General features: G+C 36.6%; 1 protein-coding gene across 1 annotated transcript; it reads left to right on the top strand.

The window, feature by feature from the left end:
- Positions 1-9,366: 9,366 nt before the first annotated feature.
- LOC102865210 (olfactory receptor 6C4-like) lies at positions 9,367-10,404 on the top strand. Its single transcript, XM_006897664.1, has one exon. It carries the CDS (start codon positions 9,385-9,387, stop codon positions 10,312-10,314), a length of 930 nt encoding a protein of 309 aa, XP_006897726.1. The 5' UTR covers positions 9,367-9,384; the 3' UTR covers positions 10,315-10,404.
- Positions 10,405-11,612: the final 1,208 nt, after the last annotated feature.

Here is an 11,612-nt window from a genome sequence, read left to right as displayed (position 1 = left end):
TTCTCATAGCATAGTGATTAAAGTATTTGGTTACTAGCTTAAACTTAGCATTTTGAACCCATCAATAGTTCCACCAGGCAATGATGTGTCAGCTTCTGTAAAGCGTTATAGCCTTGTAAACTCTGTGGGGTATTTCTCTCAACAGCAGTGGGTCAGTTGGGTTGATTCATAATTTAAAATACACCTTTGATACCTAATAGTCTAAATTGAAAAAAGTAAACATCCAAATCAGAGCAAAATATAAACAACAAAAAAAATCCCTAAGTCCATGTTGACATAAACAATATATAAGTAAATAGAAGAAACAAGTCTCTTATTCAAAATTTTAAATAATTTATGTAGACTAACAACCCACAAGAAAGGAAAGAATAGCACTTACTCCATAAAAGTGTGCGACCCATAGTAACTTCCTTCCAAATAGTACAATGTTGAAAAACCAGGGGCTGGGAGAGAATGACTTTGCATTAGAGACACCTGACAACCACCACCTCAACTAAGTAATCAAGGTAGATATCAACAGTGATATATGAGGTTTATAGTACATAATATTTGTTATGATGTGATGAAAATGATACATTGCTATTGTAATCTTTTCCCAAAAACCTAAGTCTAATCATGAGAAAAATACTGGGCAATTTCCAATAGAGAGACAACTTACAAAATGCCTGACCAGTACTCCTTTAAACAATAAAGATCATTAAAAGCAAGGGAAGTTTAAAAAAAAAAAAAGCAAGGGAAGTTTGAGAAAACATAAACCCAGTTTGAACTTGACTAACTGTAGTGCGATATACAAGATACCTCAGAAATACCACAATAAAGAGAGACGTTCTGGTGGTCTAGTGGTGAGAAACTACACTGCAATTCCAAAGACACAAGGTTCAATTTAAACAGATGCTTCATCGCAAAAGAATGAGAAATCACCGTGAAAGTTAATGCCTCTGAAAACCCACTGAAGAATTAGCTATGAGTTGGTTACAACTCAACAGCACACAAGAAGAGTAGAAATTGTAAAAATTATGTTTACACTACACTATAATCTCTTCCCACCTTCTGAAAGCCTATCAAAGATTCAGTTATGAGTCCCAACTCAGAAGATAGAAATATTTTCTATCTTCTGTCTGTTAATTGTGTAGTAACATTATGAAACATTCAGAGTATTATGAAAAATATCAAAATCTCACACATACACACTAAGTGAGCACATGCTGTTGGGAGAAGGACGTCAGTAAAATTGCTTGATGCAAGATTGCCAGAAGCTTTCAATTTGTAAAAAAAGTATAATATCTGTGTTTGTTAAGAAGCAATAAAATTAATTATGCATGTACTGAATATAAAGTGGTAAAGTGGAAAAGAAAAGGGCCATTATATAAAACAACCGAATTTTAATAAAATATACATTTTAAAATAATGTAATAGCATTGTTTTCACTATTGTGAAAAAAAACACCATAGTAATCAAAATATGAATTGAATTTGGAAAGTCTACTGTCAGGGACCTCTATAAAGTACTGAAAAGCAACAATGTCAGTCTGGAGACTAAAGTGAGCCTGATTCAGGCCATAATCTTCTCAATTACTTGCTATGCATCCAAGAGCTGGACAATATAACTTGTTATTCATTCAAGGGCTGGACAATAACTAAGGATGAGAGTAAAGGACTGATGCCTTGGAGTTGTGGTGCTAGAGAAAAGTGTTGAACACACTGTGGACTATCAGGAGAATAAACAGGTCTGTCCTGGAGAGGTTGAAGCCCGGCTGCTCCCTAAATGCAAGGATTTTGAAACTCTCCTTCACGTACTTTGGGCATGTGGCCAGGAGGGACCAGCCTTTGGAAAAGGATATCATGCTTTGAAGAGTGGAGGGAGAGCACAGAAGAGGAAGACCCAGGATGAGATGGATTGACTCAGAGCCTGGAGAAATGGGATTAGGTCTGTTGGAGATGATAAGATTGGCTCAGGATAGGACAGGTTTCAGAACTAACATACTTAGGGTCACTATGAGTCACAGATGACTCAAAAGCACATAACAACAACAATGGGGCTTGTTCTCAAGACCCCCTGCCCACAAGCCCTGAGGATCTGCCCACGCACCCCCAGAAGACCTGCCCTGCATGCCAACATTACTGAAGAGTAGAGCAATAGTAAGCAGACAGAAGTAACCAGAGACAGCAGAGCAGGTTAACTGGGAGGTCTTTTCTGGCATCCATTTTGGGATTTTGGTCTTTTTCCTCCGCTATCATTTTAATAACTCCTTGTTCTCTTCATGGATAATATGTTTAATGTCATCCCATAACTCACCTGGTCTTTGATCATTGTTGTTCAATGTTTCAAACCTATTGTTAAGAGCATTTTTAAATTAGGAAAGGTGTGCATCAGGATCCTTTCTCTATACTTATTTATCTCTATGCTGAGCAAATTATTTGATAAACTGGACTCTAAGAAGAAGAATATATTATCAGGACTGGAGGATGACTCATCAATAATCTTCAGTATGCAAATGACACAACTTCCTCAAAAATAAGGACTTGAAGCACCTGCTGCAGAAGGTCAAAGACTAGTAGCCTTGATGTGGATTGCTTGTCAACATCAAGAAAACTAAAACCCTCACCCATGGACTAATGAGCAACATAATGATGGAGAAAAGATTGAGACTGTCAACTGCTTCATCTTACTTAGATCCATACTTGGTACCAGCACTTGGCCAGGAGATCAGAAGACATTTTACACTGGGAAAGTCTGTAGTCAGAGATCTCTCCAAATTATTGAAGAGCAATGATGTCAGCTTGAGGACTAAGGTGTTCCTGATTCAGGCCATGATATTTTCAATCACTTGCTATCTATCTGAAAGCTGGACAGAATAAGGATGACAGAAGAAGTATTGATGCTTTTGAACTGTTATTGTTGTTGATTGCTGTCGAGTTGAACATAACTCATAGCGACCCCATGAAAAAAAAAAGGCCTGAAGCCCTTCCACATTTATCATCATTTATCAAAGTTCACAGAGTTTCCAGAGGCATTTTATTTAGGAAGTAGATGCCACTCCTGCTTCCCCTGAAGTAGGAGGAACAACAATCCTCACCAATGGATCAATAAGCAACATCGTGAGAGGTGGAGAAAAGATTGAAGTTGTCTGTGATTTAACTTTACATGGATGCACAAACAACAACCATGATAGTAGCACTCAGGAAATAAAAAAGTTGATAAAATTAGATCAAGGACCTCTTTAAAATGTCAAAGAGCAAAGATATTCACGTAAAGACTAAAATGCTTCTGATCCAAGTCATGTGCTTCATATGCATCTGAAAACTGGACAATGAGTAAGGAAGACTGGAGAAGAATCAACATTTTTGAAATGTGTTGTTGTTATGTACCTTGGAATCACCTGTGACTCATAGTGACCCTATGTACAACAACCCTTGCCAATCTCACTGTCTCTGGCACACCTACCCTCATTACCCCAGTCACTGCATCAATCCATCTCATAAAGTGTCTTCCTCTCCTGCATTGCCCCTCCACTTTCCCAAGCATGACGTCTCTCTCCAAGGACCAGGCCCTCCTTGCAACATGTCCAAAGTATGTCAGATAAAATTTCAGAATCCTTGCCGCCAAGGAGCATCCTGGCTTCACCCTCTCCAGGATGAACCTGCTTGTTTTCTTAGCAGTCCATGAGATATCCAATACTCTTCTCCAACACCTCTGCTCAAAAGGCATCAATTCTCGTTCTATTATCCCTAGTCATTGTCCAGCTCTCTGATGCATAGCAAGTGATTGCAAAGACCATGGCCTGTATCAGGTGCACCTTAGTCTCCAGACTGACATCATTGCTCTCCAGTACTTTAGAAAGGTCTCTAGTCACAGTCTTTCCTATTGCAATATGTTTTTTAATTTCCTGGCTGCTGGTACCAAGAGTGTTGATTGTGGAATCAAACAAACTAAAATTGCAAGCTATCTCAATCTCTTCACCATCATGAGACTGCCAATCAGCCCAGTGGTGAAAATCTTTGTTTTCTTGATATGAGCCTCAATCCATACTAAAGGCTTGGAAAAGAATGCTAAAGATCCCTAGAATGCCAATAATTTGCTCCTCAATAATTTGGAGTGGTCCCTGACTGCAGACTTTCCCAGGGCAATACATCTCCTGATTTCCTAACTGCTTCCCGAGGATGTTGATTGTGGATCAATAAGCAAGATGAGGTCCATGTGTATAGTCATAATTGTGGGGTTTTTTAAAGATATGTCAATGAATAAATCATTAATTGTACAAAATTCAGTCATTCAATCTCCATGCCTATTTTAGTCAAGTCAGTAATTTCCACCTACCAGTCCCCTTTCTTTGTTTACAACTTTTACATTACAGTCACCATTTATTATAAATGAATTTTGATTGTATGGTCAACTACAAACTATAAATTGTTGTTGCTATGTACCATCAAGTTTGAACTGAACCATAGCTGACCTTTCAGCAGGCTTTCAGAGGCAGTAATTGCACAGGAGAAGACTGACCATCTTTCTTCCACAGAGAAGCTCATGGATTTGAACCACATGTCTTCAGGTTGGCAATTCGGCTCCTCACCTCTAGGCCACTAGAGCTCCCTTCAGAGCTACCTTCCTTCAGGAGGAAACTCTCAATTTCCTCCTTTTTGGATTTAGTTGGTACATATATTTGAAGAATATTTGTATTAACAGTTCTTCCCTGTTTGTGTATGGATAGTTCCCTATCACTCACAGCATTCCACCTCGGGATCTTTAAATGTTCTTTGCAACTATGAATGCAACTCCATTCTTCTTCAGTGTTTCATTCCTGGCCTAGAAGATCATGTGGTCTTTAAATGTTCTTTGCAACTATGAATGCAACTCCATTCTTCTTCAGTGTTTCATTCCTGGCCTAGAAGATCATGTGGTCTTTAAATGTTCTTTGCAACTATGAATGCAACTCCATTCTTCTTCAGTGTTTCATTCCTAGCCTAGAAGATCATGTGATTGTCTGATTTAAAGTGGTAAATGTTAGTCAATCTCAGTTTACTAATGTCAGTCTTTGTGCATTATATTTCCTTTTTACAACTTCCAGTTTTCCTAGATTCATACTTTGCACATTTCCTATTTAATTACTAATAGATGTTGCAGCTGTTTTTTTCTAATTTTTTAGTGTCTTCCAATCTGGGACTCTGCCTCCCTTACTGTATCTAACAGTATTCCTCTATTGTTCATGGAGTTTTCAAAGGCCTGCTATTTCAGAAATGAAAGGCCAATATTGCTTCCTAATCTTGCTTTTAATCTGTAAATTCCATTGATACCTATTCACTGTGTGTGACCCTGCTGGTGTTTGAAATACTGATGGCATAACTTCCAGCATTATAGCAACCAGCAAGTCATTCCAATATAGTAAACTGAAAGGTAGGTGTTGTTCTCATAAAAGTAAATTATAAATAAGCATAATATACACGCATAAGCAATTAAATAAGTAGCAACAGGTAATAAAAAAAAAATGACAAATACTCCCCCAATACAGAAAATGAAAAGAAAGTGTTATACTTCTAAGAGCAAACTGTAAAAACAAGCATACATACAAGCATGCATATAAGTCTCATTTGGCTCTGGTTTAGGCAGGCAGGTGGGGCAGTCACATATGAGTGTGGTGGTGAAGGTATGAAGGTATGAATTGTTACTGCTTTCAATAGGTTATGTTCTTAACTGTAATTTTTTTTAAATAATCTGATAGAACCTATATCTCTACTCAGTATATTCTAATGCTGTATCTGTTTACTCTTTCATTCCTTAAGGGTAATTTTTTCTTTATGTTTATGACACCAAGTACTAAAAAAAAAGGCAGCATAGAGGAAGGTAGTGTATCATTAGCACACATCAGGGTCTAGGAAATAATTAAATTATTATAGAAATAATAAAATGAAAAGAAAGTCTGGTTTTCATTTAATTCACATTCAGCAGTTTCTATCCAACAGGGGGAGAAACTTTTCTGAAAATTTTGGGCATATCTATTTTCTATACTTAATTTAATTAAAACAAGCAATCAAGTATTGAAAGCAATTGAAACACAACAAGGAGAACATAAAATGGCAACAGATTTTGTCTATTTTTTTTAAATATTTCCAAGCATTCCTGTGTGGAAACTATTGAAAATATTTCTCTTTTTTTTTTCCATCTGTGGTTTCTAAACTATTCCAACAAGGTTAGTGTGTGAAAATGTGTTGATATCAAAGATATTTGAATAGACTGAAAAGAGATTATGTGAGTTTATATTTTATGGAGGTGTGAATCAATCAGTTAATCACAGTTTGAGAATTAGTTTTCTGAAATGTTTACAAGTAGTATATCTAGCTTCTCACACACTTGAATTACAAATTCATATGATATTTATATTAGAAAAAGTAATATGTATTTTCAGGATGAGAAAATTTTCAATGACCCTTCAATGGTGTCACAATTCCATTAGTATATTTAACCCAATTTAGTCACCCAGAGCTCTCATGCTATTGCTCTCAACTTCATAAAGCTCTTGGCTGTGGCCAAGTCTCTCATGAAACCTATATTAGGCTCTCTCTCTGGACCCTCTCTCTGCCAGATGTTTTACTAACTATTCCAAAGCTGTCAACAATTGAGGTTCATTAACAATTTTTAAACTTGGGTCCACAGGGCATCTTTAGCTTCTGCAGAAAATTAATCCCCATGCACCTACTCTAAAAAGAATAAGAAAATCTTTGTCACTCTGACCACACAGATACTTTAAGGAATCCTGATCCTGCATTTTAAGGACTTTAATAAAATCACTCAGAATAGAAAGATCAAGGAACTCTTAGTACATCAAATTCTTCTCTTTATTTTTATCACTTCAGGGTTTATTGCTTTGTTTTGTTTTCACTAACAAAACACTCTGTATATCAGATACATGCTTTTCCTCCTGTTGTAATTCATAGAATGAAAGAAAATGCATTTCTTTCCTAGTTAAGAAGAGTGAGATAAACCAATGGAAAGTTAATAAAATATAAGAAAGTTGTGTACTTTGCTGAGATTCACATGAAACAGCTCACCTCAGATTTATTTGTCAGAAGCAACAAAGGAAAGAGCTTGCAGCTGTGATTTAGATTGCCAAAGGTATGAGAACTGTAAGTCTTTAAAGTCACTGAAGTTATCATCCTGTCAACATGGATCAAGAAATCAATCAGCTATGAAAATCTGGATGAAAATGCAATACTATTTTCCAAAGACCACAGGTTAGTATAAACATGAAAGGTAGAAGAGTCAGACCAATGTTTAATGTCACGTAGGGCCTCAAAAGTATGTAAAGAATAGTAAAAGAGATCAACAAGAATCATTAGACTATGATTTCTCTTTTTCCCCTAACCCATGCTAATGTCAATTAAAGGAACCTTTTGTATTTCCTTAATTTCTTGATTAAAAAGGAAATATAAACATCTGCAGAATACATGACTCCCAAATTTTCTCTCCTGAGAAATTACCAAGTTACCTACAAAGGACTCTTTTTGTAAAAAATATATCTGTTACTGAATTCTATATACCAATACTAGAGACCAAGCAAGTTTGAGATCATGGTGAGTTTTTATTCTTTGTTATCTTCAAGTTTCTTTAAAATTCTGAGAAAGATCTACCCTCAGATAATGCCTGTGACTCTCTCCAGACCTCTAAACACTGAGATATATCCCAAACTGTTTTGGTGGTGGCTATGAACAATGGCTCTGAACTTTGTCCTATCCTGAAAGAACTTCACCATATGAGGTGTATCTGATCCCATTGCCACAGTCACTGTATCAATCTATACCTCCTTAAGGGTCTTCCTCTCTTGCACAGGCCTTCTACCCTTCCAAGCATACCTGGGAAATTCTGAATGTGGTCTAGATAACGAAATACTAATAAATAAGATTTAGTGAGATGTGAGCCTAATCTATGTACAGCTTATTCCATCTTGAAATAAATTAAAATAGTATTGAGCCAAAGATTTTAAAGTCCTAAAGTTTCATTACACATTTAACCTAAAATGAAAGAAGGGCTATAGAAAAAAATCAATAAATGGTATCAAGATTCTTATACAAGGAAATCCCTATGGGTTCCCTGGACAGTGAAGTCAGGGATTTGAACTGTAATAGACATGAGGAACTATAGCATACACAAGTTATACACAATAAAAGAAAAAGGGGGGAAAGAAAGCATGGAAAACAGAACCAGTTATATTTCTTTCAACAGTTCAGAAACAACAGAGACAAAATATCAAAATTACTTAAATGTGGAGATTTTATAAACATTTCAGAAGGAAAAGGAAGGCTTATAAATATTCTTGAAAATTTTTTAGTAATCCTTTCATAGTATATTTTGTAAAGAGCCCTGGGGTCACAGTAGTTAAGCTTTTTGATGCTTAATTCGAGTCCATCAGCTTTTCTGTGGAAGAAAGTTGTGGTGGTATGCGTCCATAAAGACTCACAGCCTTGAAAAACCTACAAGGCGGTTCTACTCTGTCCTAGAGGATAACTAGGATGAGCATTAGAACCAAGAAGATACAAAAGGCAGACATTTATGCCTAAAAAATTGAACTATCAGAACCAGGAAACTTATATTGAGATGGATAGTATTAGTGATAGGAGTCATACGTGTGACTCCAAAAGCAGTGGACTCTTTGGAAGCTTGAGTGACATCAAAGGCAGTGAACTGGAATGAAGACCACCCACTAAACTTTGAACTCTCCATGACTTCATCTCATAGGCCTAAACTCCAGCCCTCAAGGCATGCCCAGACAGGGAAGTCATAAATACAACCTCATCTCTCTGACATGCTACCTCCTCCATATTTCCTTTCAAGGTGAAAGGTCTGTCCCTTTGGGATGTAACTTTCTAATAAATCTATCTTTATTTTTTTAACCTTCACTTCTGCCTCCTCTTTTTTTCCCCCATCCTTGTGCTCTAACAAAAAGTTTAAGCCTATACTTTAATGCTCTTTACACTAAAGTGTATTCTCCCAAGAAACCCTAAAACTGTTGTCCATTATGCTACCTTAGTCTCTTCCACCTGACACACTTCCTTTGACTGTGTGAGAAGTGCAAACTAGGGCATTGATCACAGGGTAACATTAGGAGTCAGAATTAATTCAATGGCAACAGGTTTAATATATTTGATTAAGGATCTGGGAATATGTCAACTTAATGAGTTCCGGGAAACTTAAATAATAAAGATCATTTGCACAGAAGACTTGACGCTTCCTAGGAATCAAGCACAGTCAAGGGAGATACTGACTTGGGCAATTACATAGATAATACGATTTTGTCCTATAGATTACAGTCCATTTTATCTCTCTCACCTTAATAATTCTTCCGTTTTCATCACTGACCTCACTTTTTCTCTTTAGATCTACTGAAGTTCAACAATGAAAAACCAGACCACATTTACTGAGTTTATCCTCCTGGGACTCACAAATAAACCTGAACTCCAGGTGGTAATATTTATCTTTCTGTTCTTCACTTACATGCTAAGTGTCCTAGGGAATCTGACTATCATTATCCTCACCTTACTAGACCCCAATCTTCAGACCCCCATGTATTTCTTTCTCCGGAATTTCTCCTTTTTAGAAATTTCTTTCACCTCTATATTTATTCCTAGGTTTCTGACGAGCATGACAACAGGAAATAAGGTCATCAGCTTTGCTGGCTGCTTGACTCAATATTTTTTTGCTATATTTCTTGGGGCAACAGAGTTTTACCTCCTAGCTTCTATGTCCTATGACCGCTATGTGGCCATCTGCAAACCCCTGCATTACATGACCATCATGAGCAGCAGAGTTTGTATACAGCTAGTCTTCTGCTCGTGGCTGGGAGGATTTCTAGCTATCTTACCACCAATCATTCTGATGAGCCAGGTGGATTTCTGTGTCTCCAATGTACTGAATCACTATTACTGTGACTATGGACCTCTCATGGAGCTCGCTTGTTCAGATACAAGTTTCTTAGAATTGATGGTCATCCTCTTGGCAGTTGTGACTCTCGTAGTTACTCTTGTGCTAGTAACACTTTCCTATACATATATTATCAGGACCATTCTGAGATTTCCTTCTGCCCAACAAAGGACAAAGGCTTTTTCCACTTGTTCCTCCCACATGATTGTCATCTCCCTCTCCTACGGAAGTTGCATGTTTATGTACATTAATCCCTCTGCAAAAGAAGTAGGTGCTTTCAACAAAGGAATAGCTGTTCTCATTACTTCAGTTACTCCTTTGTTAAACCCCTTCATCTACACTTTAAGAAATCAGCAAGTGAAGCAGGCCTTCAAGGATACTGTTAAAAAGATAGCAAAGTTTTAACTTAAAAGTTGAATGTATTTTAATGAAATATGCATATCTTTCACTTAATAAACATGTATTGTGTTTCTACCATATTTCAAATGCTAAATTGATCCTCAAGGATGAAAATATAAAATGCACATATCCTAATTTCAAGAAAACTGGGAAAATATCGTCTAGTTTTGAAAGCATGTGGAAAAAGATGTAGAACGCAAATTTGTATGATAAATTCACCAAAAAAACCCAAACAAACAAAAGAGTAAGGCAAATGTTATCAGAGAGGGGTAAATGTGAAGCCATAAAAAAAGAATATTTAGAAAGAATTAGCTCTCTTAATAAAAGCAGGAAATAGTTCACTTAAGACTTAGGAAGTAAAATATATCATTTATTTGAAAGGGGAAGAACAAAGGAATAGGCCAGATCATGAAGCTATAAAGTTAGTCAGGCATTGGTGAGTCAAAAGATGTATTTAAAAAGCAACATTACTAACATTGTCTTGAGGGGAACATAGCACTGGCATGTTTTTCAACATGAAGCCTAGAGATTATGCTTCCATCCTTCCAAGTGTCAACATGTTTTATTCTCCTCCCCTTTTTTATCTTTCAACTACTAGACAATACAACATCCATGCTTTCATAAGAGGAGGAAAAGATATGCAGTAATCTCTTTTTCCAAATAAGTAAATATTACTCAAATTAATAATTTTATTCAACTTACACTTTATTTTTCTAAAGGTTGAGAGTCAGGAGCTATTCAACAGGATTCTACAACAATAAGATCAAAAGAAATATTTAAAGACAGAGTTAGAAACATTTTCCTAGTGAGAATATGTTGTTTCTTCCTTTAGCTGACCTATTTTTAAATTAATGTCATGGTATCTACTCTCTTTAATAATGTCTGATTCTTTTTTCCCCATTGTACTTTTATATTTTGGTTTCTTTTTATTAGTTACGAGGGACTTTAGTGGCATCATCCATAAAGAGTCATGTTGCCTAAGGAAAAAAACAGATCATACCTCTCTGACAGTTCAAATTTCATATACACCAATAGTGCAATGGAAAAAAGATGGACAATCTGTTCCTGTACCATTACAGTAGTACATTTGGGAGTTTGTTTCAGGGTTTCTTGGGGGGGGGAGGAGGTAATCAGCTACTGTTGTTGTTGTTATGTGCCGTCGAGTCGTTTGTGACTCATAGCGACCCTATGTACAACAGCCCTAAACGATGCTCTATCGTGTGCCAATCGCATTGCCTCTGACACACCCATCCCGATTACCCCAGTCACTGAATCAATCCACCTCATAGAGGGTCTTCCCCTCC

Source organism: Elephantulus edwardii, unplaced genomic scaffold (genome assembly GCF_000299155.1).
Source record: "Elephantulus edwardii isolate Elephantulus edwardi_28Jun2011 unplaced genomic scaffold, EleEdw1.0 scaffold00212, whole genome shotgun sequence".
In the NCBI taxonomy this organism is placed as follows: Eukaryota; Metazoa; Chordata; class Mammalia; order Macroscelidea; family Macroscelididae; genus Elephantulus; species Elephantulus edwardii.
Note: the sequence above shows the minus strand (reverse complement) of the source record. Positions and strands in the feature narration are given on the sequence as shown.

Excerpts from the sequence above, each read along its gene's own strand:
- LOC102865210 (XM_006897664.1), top strand. The coding sequence starts at position 9,385 with ATGAAAAACCAGACCACATTTACTGAGTTTATCCTCCTGGGACTCACA.